At 46.7% G+C, this 20953-nt stretch overlaps 2 protein-coding genes across 3 annotated transcripts; both read right to left on the bottom strand.

Moving 5' to 3' along the window:
• Positions 1-36: 36 nt before the first annotated feature.
• Positions 37-11212, bottom strand: PHKG2 (phosphorylase kinase catalytic subunit gamma 2). Its single transcript, XM_004386670.3, has 10 exons — positions 11132-11212; positions 10693-10805; positions 5025-5200; positions 4697-4751; positions 3355-3420; positions 3106-3269; positions 1151-1241; positions 887-1040; positions 689-814; positions 37-591 (listed from the first exon to the last, which is right to left on the bottom strand). Exons 2-10 carry the CDS (start codon positions 10785-10787, stop codon positions 298-300), a joined length of 1221 nt encoding a protein of 406 aa, XP_004386727.1. The 5' UTR covers positions 10788-10805; positions 11132-11212; the 3' UTR covers positions 37-297.
• Positions 11213-15496: 4284 nt separating this feature from the next.
• Positions 15497-20949, bottom strand: TMEM265 (transmembrane protein 265). Of its 2 annotated transcripts, XM_023741039.1 has the most exons (3): positions 20363-20949; positions 19160-19330; positions 15497-17880 (listed from the first exon to the last, which is right to left on the bottom strand). In XM_023741039.1, the coding sequence occupies exons 2-3, from the start codon at positions 19325-19327 to the stop codon at positions 17719-17721; spliced, it is 330 nt and encodes a 109-aa protein (XP_023596807.1). In that variant the 5' UTR covers positions 19328-19330; positions 20363-20949; the 3' UTR covers positions 15497-17718. The 2 variants fall into 2 exon arrangements, with proteins under 2 accessions (XP_023596807.1, XP_012413974.1); XM_012558520.2 differs by lacking the exon at positions 20363-20949 and having other exon boundaries at positions 19160-19469.
• Between the last annotated feature and the right edge of the window lie 4 nt (positions 20950-20953).

Raw genomic sequence — 20953 nt, 5'->3', positions numbered from 1 at the left:
GGGCACCCGCTCTCCCTGGCACGTTAACAGATTTTATTTCATGTGCAGTACAGGCAGCACTGACGAGGTCGGGCATGGCATTCCAGATGGCTCCCTTCCACCCCAGTTCTGATCTCCAAGCCCTGGCTGGCAGGAGTAGGTGTAGAGGGCTGGTCTTTATGATAGTAGCGTGATCAGTGGTAGGCCTGGCCAGGCATGGGGGCTTGAGGCCTAGAGCCTAGAAGGCCTAGACTGATAAAAATCCTCCTCCTGGAGAGTTCTGCTTCTGGAATTCTGGAATTCCCCAGGGCTGAGGTCTTAGCCCATCACCAGCATAGCCTCATCCTCAGGGACAGCAGCTGAGTCCCCCTCCTCTTCAGGGCCTGTGATTGGAAAAGGCCCAGGGGGCCGGTGCTGGAAGAGGGCTGCCCGGTTCTGCTGCTCACCCTTCTTCACCCAGTGCCCGTAGAGCCGGAAGGCGCAGTTGTCAATGAGGCGCCGCACTGGCCGCAGTGCATAAGGATCCCTCAACAGTGCACTCTTGGTCAGGGGCCGTATGCGGTGGGTGCTTAAGGCCACTCGTCCAGCAGCCAGCACTGTCCACACTGCCACCTGGGAAAGGGGACAGTGTGAACTCCAGTGGAGTATCCATCACAGAAGGACCATGGGGTAGAGGAACAGGCCCAGGCCCTGACACTCTCAGGCTTACCCGGAACCGCTGGCGGGGGGTGAGGTTCCAGGGTTGGCTGCCTTCACAGCGCTCGAAGAAGGGGTGGTGTAGGGCCTGCTCAGCCGTCAGACGCACCTCAGGGTCTACCTGCAGCAGCTTTGAGATCTAGGAGAAACCCCAGAGCTTGAGGGGCAGCTCTTGGGCCTCCCCTCTTGCCCTCTCATGGCCCCAGCTCACCAGGTCTTTAACGGTGTTTGAACGGTCATCCCACTCAGGTGAACTAAACTGGTACCGGCCCTCCATGATCATGCGTAACATCAGGATCTGGCGCCGGTGCCAGAATGGTGGTGAGCCAGCCAGGAGTGTGAACAAGATCACCCCACAGGCCCAGCTGGGAAAAAGACCAGAGTCAGGCAGGACTGGGTACGTGGGGGGCTCGGGGGCAAGTATGTTGAAGGACAGTACACATGGAAGGGGGCGGGGGTGGGACCAGAAACTCACAGGTCAACCTCCTTGCCGTAGCCTGGGTGGGTTTCGTCCATGGAGCATCTAAGGATCTCTGGTGCTAGATACCCTGGGGTCCCACACAGCTCTGGAAAGACAGGGCTGAGGTTGAGGGGGTATCACCAGCCCCTGCTACGGCCCTTAACACTTGATCTCTGCTGGCGCCTTCGCAACACTACCCCAGCCACGAGCATTTCCCATTCTGCTCCAGCCTGCCCTCTGCAGAGTCTCAGTACAGAACCCATCACTGCTGAACACCTCAAATACCTACCAAGGCTCCTGGGGCCTTCCTAGGAAAACCTGATTTTTGCACTGGACTTCAAGGTCCTACCCAACTGTACCATTTGCCTCCTCCAACCCTCCAGCCAAGCCAACCTACAACCGCCCTTCCCCACTCCTCACACAATTTGTTTGCAACCACATTTTTACATATATAACATACAAAAAAAAAAAAAAACTTAAGTCTTTTCTGCCCAAACCTATTCCTCCTCCTATAATCTCCACTTTGGTTACCTGAACCACCACTCAATCCAAGGGGAAGAAGTGGGAAAATGGGAATTCCTAAAGCACATACTGGTTAAGTCGCCTGTTTAAAACCCTTCCCTGGCTCTCCATCAATACATTAGGATCGAGTCTAGACTTCTACAGCACAAAGCCCTCCATGACTTGTCCAAGCCTTTATTTTTAGTTTCTTCTACTGCTCCCAGGCACCAATTTTATCAACCCTGCAGTTTCCAAACTGTGTTCCATGGCCCCGTTCCAGAAGATCTTAATAGGTTTGACTGAAAACATCTCTCTTGGGAAATTCATTTCTACACTAAATATTTATTGAACACCTGCCATGTACCAAGCACCATACTAGGGACAGAAATAAATTAACAGATGTGTCCCTACAAAGCTCACTGTCTACCAGAAAGCAAACAAGTAATAACAATTAAAATGCATCATAAAGACAGAAGATATAAGAACAAAATTCAGGGGACCTAACTTGACCTAGAACTTTAAAGTGAAACCTGAATTACCCAAGCCAAGGGAGAGGGCAGAGTGGGCAGGAACAAAGCTTATTCCAGAAGGGGGAAAGTATATGTGAAAGCCTAAAGAGAAAGCACAGCATCCACATGATTTCTGTAAGTCCAGAGATTAAGAGCATGGGCTCTGGAGTCAGACTGCCTAAGTTCGAATCCCAGCCACATGACCTTGGGCAAGTGACCTTACCTCTTCAACCTCATCTATAAAACGGAGACACAAGCACTATCTATCTCATAGGGCTGTTGAGAGGATCTACAGAAATAAGCCATGCAAGGTCTTAGTGTGCTACCTAGCTCATAATAAGCACCCAGTAAATGCTAGTTATTAGTAAGTTCAGTGCAAAGCCATTGAAGTCGTATTAAAGGTTCTGAGGAGTCCCACAGTTAAACTTTGTTTAAAGTTTCCCGTTTGCAGTAGAAATAGTTCCATCATAACAAATGTATTAGTATCAGGTGAGCCTGAGTCCCGGGGCACCAGGTGGGAAATGCTGTCTGGCCGTGTCAGGCTCTCACAACACTCTAGAAGCACATTATGGCCCTTTCCCCACCAGGCTTCTAAACACACTGCTGAGCCCTGGTATCTCCAATTGCCACTCTTTTTTCTCCCTGGACAAGCCCAGCCTCCCTCTGGACCCAGCTCTGGAGCACCCTCCTCTGTGAGTAGCCCAGGCTGAATCAGGTGCTCCTTGTTCTTAGTGTCTCTCTGCCCTGGTCCTTAGCCTGCTGTGTGCCACTGCTCATTCATCTGTCTACCCTCTCCAGGTCAGAACGCCCACAGCGAGTTATACACAAGGCTTTACACAAGGCAAGTGCTCATGGACTTCTCCCCATTGCTTGGTACCTGGGGCTCAGTACTCAGACTTAGCCAACTTCAGGCCTGGGCCCCTTCCCTCCCAAGCCTCTTAGGGCACCAGGTCTCCTCACCTCGCAGCTTCTCACCAGGTTCCAAGTGGCAGGAGAATCCAAAATCTGAAAGTCGGATCTGCATATTGTCATCTAGGAGAATATTCTCAGGCTTCAGGTCTCGGTGCACAATGTTGTTGGCATGGAGAAAGCTCACTGCTTCCAGCAGAGACCTCATGATGGATCTAGGAGAGGCACAATCTCCTGCTCTGTTTCTCCCTGCCCCACCCCAATCCCTGCACACCCAGGGGCTGCAGGCTCAGCCATTACCTGGTTTCCTTTTCTGAGAGGGCCACCTTCTCTGTGAGATAGTCAAACAGCTCTCCCTTCCGCATCCTAAGGGATAGGAGGAGCATGGGAGGTACGTGCACCCCACAGTGGGGGTTGAGAAAATAAGTCCGTGTCCACGGAAAATACAATGGAAGAGGCTGGTAAGCAGATACCTCTGCAGGCAAACCAAAGCGGCTTAAGACAAAGCACTCCAAGAGGGAATTGGATGCCGTGGGCAGTTTGGCCCAGTGGCTTAGAGGTTGAAATATCTGCATTATGCCATCATGGGGCTATTTTAGCAACAGTAAATGCCTTCTTGTGACCATAATTTATAGGAGGTCCTTGTTAACTAAGAATACCAAACCAAAAAACCAAACCCATTGCCACAGAGTCGATTCTGACTCACAGCGACCCTACAGGACAGAGTAGAACTGCCCCACAGGGTTTCCAAGGAGCGGTTGGTAGATTCAAACTGCTGACCCTTTGGTTAGTAGCTGTAGTGCTTAACCACTGCACCACCAGGGCTCTGACTAAATAAAGGCCTCTTAAAGTGAATCATTTATAATAATTTATAGGCCAAAGAACTTCACAGTTAATAGTGGAAAAAAGTTGAATAGGACTTTATTTCAACGTTTTGCTTATTTTATCCTAAGTCTTTAAAAACTGAGGTCATAATTACAATGCTAGATCAATCCTTTAAATAAAGAACACATTGGACGTTGTTTTGGGGAGTGATACTGTTCTTAAAGTTACATGATGGTGTAACAGACACGACCTACTTCCTCTCTGACTTTTACAGAGGGTCACTTATGTAATTGTATTGGAGGCTTTGTGAATTTCTTCCAAAGGACTCACATAAATATTTGATATTCAAATCATTCTCTTTTGAAGTACCTTTGCAACTATAATATCTAACATTCAGATTCAGACTGACCAGATAAAGAATTGATGGCCAGAGACAGACACCAGTATTCAACAAGGAGGGGTAGTCGAGTACGGGGTCTATTTTATAAGTGGTCAGTTCACTGATGAACACTCTCCTCTTAAGACAACTCCTTCTTCCCTGCTAACCTTATAACTATGGGGGACTGGGACAGTGTCCCCTTAGGTCATGAGGACCCTTTGAATTTGAATAGTCACTATCGTTCTTGAAGAACTTGCCTCCACTGTGGTACCTAGGGAGAGGAGCTAGAGCCATGGGCTGGCAGTGATAGAGAGGGCCCTCGCTTGAGCAAAGGAAGGTGTGGGCGGGTGGGGTCTCCAGCCCTTTATATGGTTAAGGCTGGGGCTTGTGCATGGCGGTGGGGAGTAGGCTCTAAGATCAGGGCAGGGAGATACTCACAGGTCAAACACCAGGAACATGAAGCTAGAAGACTCGTAGGAATCGATGAGAGTGACTGGGGAAAGAGGCAGAAAGACAGACAGAGATGGAAAGAAGCGGATATGTATTAAAGCGGCTTTTCCACCCTGAGACAGCAGTGGGCTGTTATTGGGAAGGAAGGAGAACCAAAGGAGGCAGTAGGGACCCAAAGGTTGGCCACTCATTGAGGTGGAGCAGAGCCAGAAGAAAGGGAGCAGAGGCATGGAGGCAGTGCTGGGGAAGTGGGCTGTGGGCAGGGCCAGCAGGCGGTGGGGCAGTCAGCCTACAGGAGCAGGGAATGCGGCCTCACTGATGTGGGGGTGGCCGGCGACCTGGCGCAGGATGTGCGTCTCTCGTCGCGTGGCTTCTCGCACCTCCTCCAGCTGCTCAGGGCTTAGCCGCTCAGCTGTCACCTCTATGATCTTCACTGCAAACTCACTGCCAGTGGCTCGATGAACACAACGGCGGACCACAGAGCTTACTCCTCTGCCAAAGCCAGACAACAGCACAAGTCAGGGCCTCCTGCATTCTCATTTCCACACAGAGTGCAGCCTCGACGCCCTCACGCCCACCGCGCCAGACTCCCAAGACTTATCTGGACAACAGGCCATCTACCCAGGGAGCTCACTCTGGCCTACAGTGGCTTCAGAGCAGCCTCAGAAACCTAGCACCCAGCAAGGTGCAACACAAAGCTCACAGAGAGAGCAGGCAGGGGACCTGGGTTCTACCCCAGGCTCTTCTACTCCTTCAATGGGTAATCCTGGGCAAGCCCTTCCTGCACTCCACCCCAGAACCTGCCCCCTGCCCTGCACCCCCACAAGGAGGAGATGAGATGAAATGATCTAAGCCTTCCTCCAAATTTCACTCATTACCCTGATCACCTCATCCAAATTCCAAAGTTCCCTACAATACCTCATGTGTAGGAGGCTCCAAAAAAAAATACCAAGCACCTGGAAGACCAAAGTTGAGAATCAGGGGACCTTAGTTTAGGCCCCAACTATGCCACTAAATAATCTGAAAGTGACCCACTGACACAAGGTCTCTGGGTTTCAGCTTCACCAGGTCTGAAATGCAGCCAGCAATATCCTTAAGGGATACTGAAAGAAGTTATGAAGTACAGAGATGGGAAAGCCCATTTGGCATGGTAAAGAGAAAGTGCTAGACAGGGATTCTCTTGCTCTGATTCCATCACCAACTCTATATGGTCCTACAAACATCTCAGACTAGGGCTCAAATCCCTCCAAGATCTGTCCTCAAATCACGTTTCTGATGTTGGTGCCCTCTCTTGCCGTTCATATACCTTTACTGCTGGGGCCTTGTGGGTCTCCTTGCCCTTTCACAACTCTGTTTGCTTGGGAATGCCCGTCACCTATATCTATAGTTAAATCAAGGGATGCAAACGATCATCAGGCCAAATGTACCTTACAGAAGTGTTTCAATTTGGCCAGCACAATGTTCCTTATATATGTGAATTCACGCAGCATAAGAACTCTCCAGCTGCCACTATACTCACTGTTTCCTACAGTCTTACTCTTAGCTTCTTCACAGTCTTAATTTCCTATCCAATCACTAAGGGTACCTGAGTTTGAGGACATTGGTCTTATTACTCATCTTTTAATGAATCTCTTTGGGAATCTGATGAAAGCTGGAGACCTCTACCACATACATACAGCATTTTTTACAATTTCAGGGGTTCAAAGACCCCCCTAAAGCCATCCAGCTAAGAATCCCTCCTTTAAGGCCCAACTAAATGCTATATCCTTTGTCCCATTTGTTTCTTCTTCAGCAGGGAGGGATCACTCCCTTCTCTGACATTTACCTTTCTCTCAAGTAATTAAGTCTTTCCACGGGAAGGCCAGACTCCAGCCTAGGTCTTTGGACCCCAAATTGAAATTCTTTCTACTGATACACCTTGTTCTCTGCCCATCCTTTAAATGTCAAATTCCCCAGGGTCTCATCCTTGGCCCTTTTCTCAGGCCCTCACTCTCCCTCAGTAATCCTGCCCACCTCTATAAATTCAACCTTTATGCCCAATTTCCCCCCTAAGCGTCAGGCCTACATGTCTTACTGGGTCCTGGAGACATCTCACATTTGTCATGGCCCCTGAACACCTCATCTTTCCCTGAAACCAGCTCCTCTTCCCATATCCTAATTTCAATGAATGGCATTGCCATCCAATCAGAATCCCAAGTTAGAAACTGTAATGGTTAATGTTATGTATCAACTTGGCTAGGCTATGAATCTCAGTGGTTTGGCAGACACTATGTATAGTTAGTTCCCAACTTACGACATATTCTAGTTACGACGAACCGCACTTAACGACGGTCTGTTTTCTTTCTGAACATCTTATCATTGGTAGTATGTACTCTATACAGTGTTGTAGCACATAATTTGCTGATGTTATCATTCACAGATGTTCACTTGCAGATGTTTATATGTAACGTTTCCAACACGCAAAGATAAATAAAGATCGGATTTATAAAAGATACTGATAATAAAAGGCAATAATAATGAAAACTTGAAAAAAAAAGTTATTCGACTTACTTCGGAACAGAACCCTTGTAAGTTGGGGACTACCTGAAACCAGCTTCCGTTTTATGATCTGACGTAAGCAGCCAATCAGTTGAAAGGGGAGTTTCCTTGGGGGTGTGGCCTGCCTCCAGTATATAAATGGATGTTCTGGCAAAGCGCTCTTTTCTCAACCTTGCACTCTTCTTGTTGCCTGACTTCTGGTTCTTGGGATGTAAGCCTGCAGAAGTCTCTGGCCTGCTGCCTGACCTGCAGATTTTGGATTTGCCAACCCCAGCAACCCTGTGAGCCAGCTGAGGCCTCCAGCCTGCTGCTTCACCTGCAGATTTTGGGTCCATCAGTTCCTGCAACCACTTCAGCCTGTCACCTGACCCACAGATTTGGGACTTGCCAGCCCCACAACTGCATGAGCCATTTCCTTGAAGTAAATCTCTCTCTCTTTCTATATATATATACGTATACATGCTTCACTGGTTTTGCTCCTCTAGAGAACCCAGACCAAGACAGAGACTTTGATGCCATTCTTGGCTTCTCCCTCTTCTTCACAGTCCACCCCATCCAGCTGGTCCAGTCCATTCTGCATCTCTCTCAAATCTGTTTCCTAGTCGTCTACTCCCACTGCCACTGCCTTGGCTCAGGCCCTTATCTCTCTCATCTGGACAACAACAATAGCCTCACTGACACCTCTGCTGCCCACCTCAGCTCCTGCAAATCATCTTTCACCCTGCTTCTAGAATTTGCTTCTGAAAACATAGTCCCAGTCATGTCACTTGCTACTTAAAAACCTCCCAGCTTAAATTCTCTACCAAGTTACAAGTGTTTCCTCATTCCTCAGCAGGGCCACTAGAACAATTGTCTTCTTTTTTATGACACTTAATACTTCCAAATTTATAGTTAACGTAGGGTAGACTCAAAATTCTTGTTTTCTTGCCTCCCTATTACCTACAAGATGTAAATCCCACTTTCTTCACTTGTCATTTAAAGCCTCACCAAAGGCTCTCTCTTTTTTTTTTTTTTTTTTTGCCTTCTCTCTGGCTACAACCCTGCTATCCCATCTTTGTTGCAATGGCTTAGAACTAGTTACCAATTTCTAGTCAGAATTTGTCAAGCTCTTGTAATGTCTCATACCTTTACACATGAAAAAACTGGTACTCTAGAAGTTAATTTAGTGATAATGTACAGAAAAAGACAAGAAGAAAAAGACCAGGCTAACACAGTAATCTTGGAACGAGGTGATAAGGACCCTACCCTCTGAACTGCCTCCTCCAAAACTGATCTTTCTGCTCCCCTTAGCAGTGGAGTCTCTGGTCCTTCCCTTTAGGTTCTTCCCAGTCTCAGTGCATCTTCCCTTACCTGGCCCTAAAACCTTGCAGCACCCCAGAGCTTGGGCCTGGGCTCTCTTCTCTTTTCCCAACACTCTCTTCCCCCGGTGACCTCCATTCGGTCCCACAAACCAAAACCAAACCCGCTGCCGTCGAGTTAATTCTGGCTCATAGCGACCCTACAGAACAGAGTAGAACTGCCCCAAAGGGTTTCCAAGGAGCAGTTGGTGGATTCGAACTGCCAATCTCTTGGTTAGCAGCCAAACTCTTAACCACTGTGCCGCCAGGGCTCCAATTCAGTCCCAGGGACTTTAAATACGAACTACATGCAAATGACTCCCACTACATCATCTCAAGCCTTGATTTCTCTATTTCTCTCCAGAATTCCTGATTCCTACTGCCTTATTGATATCTTCACGTGATACCTAAAAGGAGTGTGGCCAACTCTAATCGTCATGCCCCGTCTTCTTTCCCGGTGTCAGCAGCATTCGAAAGAGCAGACCATGTCAACTTTCCAGAAGCACATTCTTCTAGTGGTTTTCCTTCTAACTTGCAGACGGCATCTCCTCAGTCTCCCTTGATGGCTCTTTCTTCTCTAACTGACCCCTAAATGGTGTCAGGTCATTGGCACACATGAGCCAGAATAATTTTTTTAAAATGTAATAACCCATATGTACTGAGCCCTTACCATGTGCCAGGAACTATTAAGGGTGTCATATTAACTCATTCTATCCTCACAGCAACCTACAAGGTAGGTTCTATTTTTATTCCCATTTCACAGTGGAGAAACTGAGACACAGAAAGGTTCTTTGCCCTCAAATCACACAAAGTAAATCAGATAATGTTTCTACTGTTTGAAACCATCAATTTCACTAGTATAAAATTTAAATTTCTCACCATAGCCTAAGGCCCCACATAATCTAACCCGTATTCATGTCTACAATTTAATTTCCTCTGCTCTTTCCCACTTACACTACATTCTAATCACTTTCCTTTCCTGCTTCAGAGCCTATGCTCTTGCTGTTCCCTCTGCCTGGAAAAATTTCTGCCCCAGCTCATAACTGGCTCATTCTCATCTTTCAGGTCTCAGCTCAAAACTCACTCCTCAGAGAAGCCTTCCCAGGCCTCCCTATCTACAGTGATCTCCATTAATTACTCTCATTCCATCACCCTATTTATTTCCTCCCTAGCACTCTGATTAACGTTTTTTTTCTTTTTTCATGTTTATTGTCTGTCCCTACCACTAGACTGGAAACAAGTATGGCAAGACTTTGTCTCATGTACTTTGGACATGTTATCAGGAGGGACCAATCCCTGGAGAAGGACATCATGCTTGGTAAAGCAGAGGGTCAGTGAAAAAGAGGAAGAACTTTGACGAGATGGGTTGACAGTGGCTGCAACAATGGGCTAAAGCATAACAATAATTGGGAAGATGGCACAGGACAGGGCAGCATTTCGTTCTGTTATACACAGGGTTGCTATGAGCCAGAAGCAACTTCACAGCACCTAACAACACAACAACTACTAGACTGTAAACTCCACAAGGATAGCAACCTTGTGGCTCTTGTATCAGTGCCTCATACAGCGCACCCAAACATAGTATGTGCTTAGGAAACCTTTCATGAATAAACACATCTGCCACGGCCTCTATAGGACAGACCTTCCTTGTGTTCTTTCCATGTTGAACTCCTACTCATCTTTCAAGACACAGCCCAAATATCACCCCTTCTGGAAGCTTGTCCCTTGGTATTAAGCCCCTGGTTCTCTGGGACCTCATAGTACTTTGTACAGATCTCTAACACAGACAAATATGTTTTGTCTGTTAATCAGTCTCTTTCTGCCACTTCATCTGGAGTACCTCCAGGGCACAGACATCTTTTCCACCCCCACCGCCCACACCAACTCCATGTTTAGCTTCCTGTCTGGCACGTATTTGTTGAAAACATAAATGAATGAATGAATTTGTGAAAATATAGGAGTTTACTCAGAATAAAAGCCTAGTCACCAAATGGTCCCCACTGACCCTGACCCTTCCCATTTAGAACTATCTAGCCCTCAGAAGGAACTGTATATCCTGGCTAAGACTCGACCTCTCTGGATCTCCATTTTTCCGGGCCGAGGCCTCACCTGCCAATGACGTCCTTAGGATCGTACTTCTGGTAAAACTCCTTGGCCGCGGCCCAGTCCGGTAGCTCATCCTCTGGCCCCACGTCCAGCGTCATTTTGAAGGAGGTGGGGGCCTGTGCGGAGGAAACGGAGAGCAGTGAGGGCAGGGAGGCCCACAAGCTCTGAGAGGACGCACATCGCGGCTCCCGGAGGCGCAGCCCTGGTGGCTGGGGCGCCAGGGTCCTGGGGGATGGGGGTGGGCGGGCGGATCCGGATGAGGAGACCCCGCCGAAGGGTCCTGGGGGAGGGAGGAGTGACAGGGGAGGGGAAAGGGGCGGGAGAGGGGAAGGAAAAAGGTATCCGGGAAGAAGGGGAAGGGGCACAAGGGCGGGCGGCTGTTGCCGCGCAGGCGCACTTTGTCAGGCGCTGGGGTGCGGCGCGGGGTGTCAGGGGGGCTCACCTGAGGGGGCGGGGAGAGCGTCCGGGGTCGCCGCGAGGCCGCTGGGACGCCGGGTTCGCCTCCGGTCACCTACCTTACCTGACTGGCGCCGCCGGCAAAAACCTCGGGCCCCGCCCCTATCCTGTCCGCCAATAGTCAAGCAGGCCGAAGACTGAGGTTCAGAAACCCTTCTGATTGGAAACTGGTAGTCCAATAGGAAGCTGAGAGTCCCGGAGCTGGAGCAGGCGTAAGAACCTGAAGTTACCTAGGGCTACGACGCTGAGGCAGGTCTTCAGAGCCAACCAATTACCGCACGAGCGGCAGAAGGTGGGGCTTGTTGTCAAGTTGATTAGGAGGCCCGGGATGGGACCCGGAAGTTAGGTTTCCCAGGAAGCTTGACCTCCGGCCAGCCCAAACGCGGGGCTTTTCTGCGTCTCTTGTTCCTGGGCTCACCCGGCCCTCCTCAGTCTCCTCCTAGCATCCCTGTCTGAATTCGACTCTTTATATTGGCCCGCCTCGAGTCCTGAAAACGCTCGGACGCACGCAGCCTGGACCCCAGCTTGGTCACTTGAAGCAGCCTGGGACAAGCCACGGCCCTTCAGCTAGAAGGGGCTGCCTCTTTCTGTAGCCCCTCGGACTCCCCTTGAGTACCTCCAGAACCCCAGCGTCCACCATCTGGGGTGACACAGCTTCCCAAGCTTCCACCACTTCTTCCCAAAAGCCTTGGGATGTTATCACGCAGTTCTAAGCCCACCAGATTGTCAGCTTCCACCAGGAGCGACTTACTTAATAAACCTCTTCAATGCATAGCTCAGCCCTGGCATTCACTTACTCGTTCAACAAGTGTTTGTTGAACATCAAAGCGCTAGGCGCTGGACTAACAATGCAAACAAAAAACCAAGTCCTTACCCTTGGGGAGGTTATGTTCCAGTGAAAGAAGCGCAGAATGAATACAGTCTTCAACAGCTATCTAAGAAATGTCACTTTGGGATCACAAACCATGCAAGAGAAGAATGAATCCAAGTAACTTTTTAACAATACCTTGACTTCACACCATGAATCTAAGCACAAAAGTACTGCAAAGAAATCTTGAACTTAGTAGGTTTGTTCTTGGTAGTAAAATGGGGTAATCATTCTGAAAATGAGCACATTAATCAACATATTGATGTAGCTGGGAGCCAGGGTTCTGTGTGAATATGGAATTTATGGAATTTGGGGTGTGGGAAAGGCCAGGAAGAGTGCTATGATGTTGGGCTGAAATTGGAAGTATGATTAAAAAATGGGTTCAAAATAGATAAAATTAGATATTTTCTAACTCTGACCTCTGAAAGTTCCTAACCTATTGCCCTCGAGTTGATTCTGACTCACTGCAACCTATAGGACTGAGAGCAGAACTACCTCATAAGGTTTCCTAGGCTGTAATCTTTACAGAAGCAGACTGTCACATCTTTCTTCTGTGGAGCTGTTGGTGGATTCAAACCGTGACCTTTCAGTTAGCAGCCAAGCGCTTTAACCACTGTGCCACCAGGAGCATTAGTATCATTAGAATGAACACACCCTAGTGTTCAGATATTGATTTCTAAATAACAGTAACAGCCCCCACTAAAAGGAGCCAAGTCTCCTTGGGAGAATGGACAATTCCCACACCAGAGCAGGGAAAGTACAAGATGAACCTAAACAGTTTGTGCCAAAAAGTTAGGAAGTACTCAGAATGATGAGGACTTATCACTTATCAAAAGGACACAGTAACCAGGTTGAAGGGGTTTCCACTGATCAAATCAGGGACAAAAAGAATAATGAGACTGAGGGAGCCCTGAGGGCGTCTTCTGATGTGCTGTAAATGTTCTATTCACCTGGGAATATTCATATATAAACATTCATCAACCTGTACACTTAAGATCTGTGCACTTTAATGCATGCAAATACTACCTCAGCAAAAAAGAATTTTGAGGATAATGACAGTAACGGATATGACAAATTGAATTAAAAACAATCCGAGTCCATACTGACACTAAATGTTGTAAATAAATAGAGAGGAAAATATCTTTATAGTAGAATGCCAACTAATAAATGTAGATGGAATGACAAAGTTAGAACATCAATGTTTGTCAAGCCTCAGTAATAACTGATTTGGGCAAAATTAACAGGGATTAAAATCATTGGTGGAAATGTGCTGGGGAACAGGATATTTATACAAATTAACTTTTTTATACAGATTATTTTTAAAGACAGACGCTACCTCAACCAAGCTGTCAATGTTACCACCACCAGTAACAGGACAAACTGATGTCATGTGCCTCCTGATGAGATGTACCGAGGACACACCACTTCTGTAGTATTTCTGCCAAAAATGCATAAGACTCTAAATTGAGTGACATTCTACTACTAGTGACCTCACTTCAAAAATGTCATGACCGGGATCACAATAGGGGTCCTGGACAGAGCTGGAAAAGGATGAGAACAAAATTCTAACTCACAAAAAAAAAAGACCAGATTTACTGGCCTGACAGACTGGAGAAACCCTGAGAGTATGGCCCCCAGACACCCTGTTAGCTCAGTGGTGAAGTCACTCCCAAAGTTCACCGTTCAGCCGGGGATTGGACAGCCTCATAAAACAAAACAGGGCTAATGAGGCACAGCAGTCCAGGGACAAGGAGGAGACATGAAAGCTGGTGATAGGGAACCCAAGATTGAGAAGGGACAGTGTTGACATGACATGTCATGGGGTTGTTAAACATTGTTATAGGGCAATATGTGTACAAAATGTTTAAGGAGAAACTATTTGTTCTGCAAACCTTCATCTAAGGTACAAAAAAAAAAAAAGAATTATCTATGTAGGATCAAATTGACAACAGCAACTCAGGGGGTTTGATGGGAGGCCTGGGGGCAGTGAGTTGAAGATAATGGTGATGGAATAATTTGGAAAAGGATAGTGAGAGTGGCAGCACAACTGGAAGAACGTGGTGATGTCACTGAATTGTACATGCAGAAACTTTTGAAATGGTGTAACTTTGCCTATGTATATTTTCACCAAAAAAAAGGTCCTCCAAGGTCGAGAAGGGAGAGTGTTGACATGTTGTGGGGTTGTTAACCTATGTCATAAAACAATATGTGTACTGACTGTTTAATGAGAAACTATTTGTTCTGTAAACCTTCATCTAAAGTACAATAAAAAAAAAAATTGAAATAAAAAAATGTCATGAAAGACAAAGAAGTGATGAGGAACTGTTCTAAATTGAAAAAGACTAAAAATACATAATTCAATACCATGAATGTTTCTGCACTGGACCCTAAAACTGAAAAGAAATTGCTATAAAGAATGTTACCGTGTTAACAGGCAAATTTTAATATAGATTATATACTAGAATACTACATCGATGTTAACTTCTCTGAATTATATAATTGTACTGTAGTTATGTGAGAAAATATCCTTGTTTTTAGGAGATAACATCATTGCAGTGCAATGGATCACTTTTATACGGCCTTTCTCGCCATGGTCTTGTAACTCCCATCAAATGACTGCGTGAGACTATGCCAATAAGGTGCTGGTGGCCCACTAAGGGGATTGGATAGCTTACTAATAATGCAAATAAGGTGCATGGCACCCTTGTGGGGGTGGGGCCATGCAAATAAGGTGTATGGAACCCTAATGAGGGGATTGGTCAGTTTTGCCATCCTGCTAGGCTTAAAATAAGCCATCCCAGAGGCAGAAAGGGGGGACCTCACTATCACCAAGAAGAAGAGCTGGGAGCAAAGTGTGTCCTTTGGACCTGGGGCCCCTGTGCTGACAATCTCCTAGACCCAGGAGATAGACAGAGCTATAACATGAGACGGTGCAAGACAGCCAGAAGCAGTGGCAGAAAAATGGCAGCAGCAGAATCAGGAGACCGGCATGAGACAACAGGGTGGGCTTCCCAGCCCATGGAAGAAGGCAGCTATAGTGGGTGTGCTGACCCACAGAAAGAGCTGAATGCCTTCAGGCAGGAGGCTTGGAGTGAGGTGCCTCTGGGCACTTGGCGGTGCTAGGCTCTCGACCCGCGGAGCAAGAGAGTTGAGCACCTCTGGGTCAAGGCTTACTGGCAGAGTGGAGTGTCTCTCTGGGCACTTACTGGTGGAGCTAAAGAGCTTGGTAACACTTACCCAAGCAGGGCAGAGGCCAGGCCAAGGGCCAAGGGGCCGAGGGCCAGCAAGAGGCCTGCTGTGGGCATGGCTGAGAAGAGGCTGTCCGGATGGAAGAACTGTATCCTGAGTTGTTCCTAATCCTGAATTGTAACCTGTTACTTCCCTAATAAACCCCATATTTGTGAATATTCTCTGTGGGTTCTGTGTGGCCATTTGCAATGAATTATCGAACCCAGCAGAGAAGTATAAAGTGCAGTGGGAGGGACGGCTGGTGTCAGAACTGGTAAAAAGGTTGGAGAGAGGAGGTATATCTAACTTCTGCCTCATAGGAATCAGCCTTGGGCTGTTGATCCTGATGGTGATCCTCCCACCTCGTGAAGTTAGAGAAGGTCAGAGGCCCCCTTGCCATCCTTACAATCATGAAGTATTTAGGGATGCAGGGCTTGCAAATTGCCCTCAAATAGTTCAGCATTAACAATAAGTGTATCTAGAAAGATATAAAGCAAATGTGATGAAATGTTAAAAATTATAAATCTTGGTGAAGAGTATACAGGAGTTCATTGTACTAATCTTTTATTGTTCTGTAGGCGTGAAACATTTTCAAAATTTATCAGAGTTTGGGGGAATGGAATATTCTCTTCTAGGAAACTGACACTCCTGATTAATCAGGCATTAGCTTAATTTTTTTTTTCCCATAAGTCTCTTAAAATGTGCTACCTTTCTTTCCCGATTTAGGAATTGGTAGAGTGAATACAACCAAACCTTTTCTAAACAGCAGTGGTTCTCAAATAATAGTGTGCTAGAATCAGTAAGGCTAAAAAATCCTGATGTCCAGGCAGTACCTCACACCAATTAAATCATAATCTCTGGCAGTGAAGCCCAAGCATAAGTATTTTTTAAAGCTCCCTAGATTATTCTATTGTGAAGCCAAGGTTGAGAAACTGCTGCCCTATATATGGCTTCTAGTCATAATTCTAACCTCTGGGACCACCAATGGATTCATGTCACTTTTCCTTCCTGGAACCCTTCAGAACACTGAAGGCCACCATCGTGTGTCTCTTCTTCCCCTCTAATCTCTCTTCAGTGTGCAACATCTCTAATTCCTTTAGGTGCCCTGCTGGTCTCTGAATTATGGTGAAGTAACCCAAAAGTTCCATTCCCAAGACATATGTACACCAAGAAACATTAAAAGACACAGCTACGTGATTCATAATATCTCCAAATTGGAAATACCTCAAAAGTTTAGCCACAGAAAATGGATAAACTGTGATATATTCATATAATGGAATATTATACAGCAATAGAAACTACAGCTATGTAGAACATCTCACAAACATAACATTAAATAAAAGAAGCTAAACATAAAAGACAATATATATGGTTCCATTTACATAAAGTTCAAATGCACGCAGAATTCAACTACATTGTTAGAAGTCAGAATGGTAGTTACCTGTGTGAAGAAAGGAAGGAAGGAGTGGTGACTGGGAGGGGCATGAAGGAGACTTTGAAGTGCTGGCAGTGCTTAATTTCTTGACTGAATGGTGGTTATTCAGCTATTTGCTTTGTGTTAATGTATTGAGCTGTACACTTGTTTTGAGTACTTTTCTGTATGTGTGATACACTTCACAATTAAAAAAAGTTTAAAAATTATTGCGAGGCCCAAGATATACAATGTAAAAATCCATTGTAATCATACAAATTTTTACATACACCATGGTTGCTGCTGTTACCCAACCCTTTTACTCTTCTCTCTACTCTGCAACCAAAATGTCTGGGTTTAATCTCTGCATTGCCACTTACTAGCTGTGTGACCTTGGGAAATCTGTGCCTCAGTTTCCTCAGCTATAAAATGAGGATAATGTTAACTATTATTGAGTCATCATGTGGACTAAAGGAGTTAAGAAATATGAAGTGCTTAAAACACACCTAAAATACACCAAATAATAAAGAGTAGCTGCTGCTACTACTTATCCTCCCTGGCCTCGGGCCTCTGTTGATGTGTAATGGAGAAGCTAGGGTCTTTCCAAGAAGGGAAACTTCCAGAAAAAGAGCTCCTAGGTAAGATGAGATCCAGGCTCTGCCCTCAGTTGGAGGTCTAGACAGGCTCTTACCAAGGGCCCAGGGGAAAGCAGGGGAACCGCAATTAGACAAGAGCATTTCAGCACTAAAAAAGGTTTTTATTACAAAACAAATTATAATAAAATCAGGCCTGGTCTCCAACCCTGCTTCTCAGCAGAGGCCCTTCAGATGGGGTGGGGGAATATGCGGTGGTGGGTGCTGAAAGAACAGAGCGGGCTAACCTCCTCTCATCAGTCTCAACTGGTGCCCTCCTCTTATAAAGGGCCAGAACAGCTCTTCTCAAAGCTCCTTGGGAGAGACACCATCCTTCCAGCCAGACAAGGGCCACTGCTGGCACTGTACCCCAGCAAGGCTGCACTGCAGGATCCAAGAAGTCTCAGCCGACCCTCAGCAGAGGCCACCCAGGGTCACTCAGCCTGGGCGATGGCGTAGGAGAGCAGCAACAGCAGCAGGGGGCCCAGAACAAGGACAGTGAGCCAGACAGCAAAACTGGCCAGGATGAACCTCCGGGCCCGGGCCCCCCAGTGCACTGCCTCCTTGGACCGGCCTGCCTTATGCCGCTCTTCTGCCTGTGGGGGCAGGTTCTTCGTTAGATTCTCTCCCTGCTTCTGCTCCAAAGTGCCCGTTACCCCCATTCCACTCCACTCCCCCATCCCTATCGTGGGTCAAAATCTCACACCCAAACAATCAACCTCCCTTTCCAGCTTCTGTCTCTGTCTCTTATCTGCAAGATAAGGGTATTCACCTCTGCCCTGCCTATGCCTCAGGGTGACCAAGGTTAGCTCCCAAGATCACATATGGGAAAGCATTTTTCAATCCTTGTATTCCCCATCCTTTTCTACCCATCCTAGAGTCATTCAGAATTTGGAATTCTTGGCAAGAACCAGTGAGCTTGGAGTATTTCACACATACTCAAACAACATCACATTCTAATATCCCAAAGAGTCTCATGTCTTTCATCATTAAGGATCCTTTTAATGATTTTGCGCTAATGAAACACAGAAATTCTTATGATTATAGAAACAGTTATAAACCCTATTAACAGAGTTATAGGGTTGCCATAATGAGCTAAAAAAATTCCAGCATGATCAGCATGATGTTTCAGTTACAAAACACACATGTGCAGTATCTGTTAGGTTTTTTGAGACGCTGAAGTCCTCTCAAGGACCCCATAACTACTTCCAGTCTCCTAGAGATTGTTGCTCTCATCACTGCTCAGCTGTCTCCAGTTTTGCCCCTCTAATTCACCCTCCATACAGGCCATGAATGGATCTCTCTGAAACACAAATCTGATCTTGTCACTCTCCCCTGTGAAAACCCTTCAACGGTTCCCCAGTACTTTCAAGATAAAGCCCAAACGCCTAAGCACAGCATTCCAAGAATCTGGGCCCTCTGGCTTTATCTCGCACTATCCCCTCATTAGCCCAGCCATGCTGAACTAATATTCTAGTCCCTTTACCCGGAATGCCCCTTCACCCTTATTCACTCATCCTTTAAGCTTATTTTCCTGTCACCTCCCCTATGATGCCTTCCTTGATACCTACCCCACCATATTCACATATATAATCACAAACACATATCCTCCCTGGTTCCCAGAGTACACTGGGTTTCCCTCTATCATGGCACTGATGAGTTGCATTCTGTTTATTTTAACCATTTTACTGCCATCTCTTTCATTAGACTATGAACCCTTTAACAGCAGGAACCATGTCTTATTCTTATTTCTGGCACTCAGCCCAGAGCCAAGCACTGACAGGTACAGTGACTTTGAAAATGCAGATAGATCAGATATAGAAAACCATTGCCTTACACCCACCCGCCTGCTTCCACTGGAATCACATTTCTCACCTTGATGGCAAACACAAGAGCCATGACTCCCAGGCAAGAACAACCACATACAACGCTAGTAGCTGCCAAGTAGCGGAGGCGGAGCCAGCAGCAGTGGGTGGGGGATGGAGAATGAGCAGCCTCCGTGTTGCTCACCAAGATCTCCATTGCCTTCTCCTCGTCCTCCATCACCTGTGGATGATAGTCAAGGTACCTGTAAGCCCCAAACTGAGCCCTTGGCCTGGCTTGCTCAGTCAGACTCCACCCCTCTCAGAGCATTCTGTCCTCATGGCCTAGCCCAACTCTCAGGAATGCTGCCTTGCTGGGGAATTCCTCTAGTGACTCACACACCAGGAGAGGAAATGTGTGACTGGAATCTTTTTTCCTCAGCTTAAGATTCCCTCAAGTATTTGAAGGCAAGCCAGTATGAAAGTAGCATTATCTGTTACTTACTGATAAACAGGGAGAAGCAATGACAGGTGCACACTGAGAAGCAGGAAACACAGAATTCTAAATGCTGTCAGGAGTCTGAGACCATCTAAGCCAGTGATTTCACACTGTATTTCAAAGGGCCTTAGAGTTCCTTGAAGTTCCCCCGAGATTGCCCCTGAGTATTAAGGATGATCAGAGAGCGGGACCCTAGGTCCTCCACCCCACTTCAAGTAAAGCAGCCACTTCATGTGAAAACACAGTTTGGGGGCGGGGTAAGAAAAGGTAGAAACTACCTATGCCTTTTACATATATACAGTTTAAGAAACTAAACACCAGAAAGACCTTACTTTCCCAGTTGGGATCTTTTGCTATGTGACTCCCTCCACTTCCTCTCCATTTTAACTCAGGCCCCCATCAAAATTAGATGAACACTCCCAAATGATCTCATCGCCTACACAGAAACATGATATCTTATGCAATTTCTCATCTTTCTATTTCTCAGGTCCTCTGAGCTCTGGAATCAAACCACCTTTCCACCCTCATCTTCAACCACTCCCCTGCATCCTAGACAAATTGAGAACGTGTTGTTACCTGAACGCAGGTGACAATGGATAAAGGAGTAAAAGAGGCAAGATAAGCAAAGAACGAAGAATATGAGGCACAAAGCTGCATGGTAGTGAGTGTGAGGAAAGAACTCAGACGAGGTAAACACAGATATAGTCAGCTAGTGAAGAACACAAGAAGGTCCAAGGAGTTCAGGTCAGAACTGTAAAAAGGAACAAAGGCTCTTACCTGGCTATAGGCCTTGAGGGACTGTGAGTTTCGGCTCCTGCCTCGGGTTTGATTTGGCTTGGGTGGAGAACGAGCTGACTCAGGACTCCAAGCCAAGCCCAGGGGCGGGGTTGAGTGGCCACCCCACTACCTGAGGAAGTCCAGGAGCTGGGAAAGGGGTGTGGCTGACTCAAACCAGTTTGGCTGCATAGAGAACAGGGGATGGTTAAGGGATGAAGCGACTGGAGGTGGGAAGCCTGCCTTCTCGAAAAGGAGTGCCAAGGAAACACCTGAGCAAGACAGATAAAAGGGAAAAGTCTGAGGCATCAGAGAGCTCGAAGGGAAAGTCCAAGAACCAAAGGGATTGAAGGAAGGGAAAGGAAAGGTGTAAGAATCTACATGACTTAATATCCTTAGGGAAAGGCACCCTACCAGGAGATCAGATCTGCCAATCTTCCTTTTTCTTGGGTGGAGATTTTTGCCTCAAGGTACATATAATCCAGGGTTGGAGATCAGGCACTGGGGTTTTGGCAAGAGCAAGAGGGAAAAAAACGATGCCCAAGTTCCCTCCCAACCCTCCACCAGACCAGAAAATCAGAAGCCTCCTTACGC

This window comes from Trichechus manatus, unplaced genomic scaffold, assembly GCF_000243295.1.
Source record: "Trichechus manatus latirostris isolate Lorelei unplaced genomic scaffold, TriManLat1.0 scaffold00170, whole genome shotgun sequence".
Lineage (NCBI taxonomy): Eukaryota > Metazoa > Chordata > Mammalia > Sirenia > Trichechidae > Trichechus > Trichechus manatus.
Note: the sequence above shows the minus strand (reverse complement) of the source record. Positions and strands in the feature narration are given on the sequence as shown.

Coding starts and splice junctions, on each gene's coding strand:
- PHKG2 (XM_004386670.3), bottom strand. CDS start 10,787: ATGACGCTGGACGTGGGGCCAGAGGATGAGCTACCGGACTGGGCCGCG. Junction 3,421..4,696: donor ATGTTCCTGGTGTTTGACCT/GTGAGTATCTCC, acceptor CCTATCCCTTAG/GATGCGGAAGGGAGAGCTGT. Junction 1,242..3,105: donor ACCTGGTGAGAAGCTGCGAG/GTGAGGAGACCT, acceptor CTGTCTTTCCAG/AGCTGTGTGGGACCCCAGGG.
- TMEM265 (XM_023741039.1), bottom strand. CDS start 19,327: ATGGAGGACGAGGAGAAGGCAATGGAGATCTTGGTGAGCAACACGGAG. Junction 17,881..19,159: donor CTCTTGTGTTTGCCATCAAG/GTGAGAAATGTG, acceptor CTGCCCCCACAG/GCAGAAGAGCGGCATAAGGC.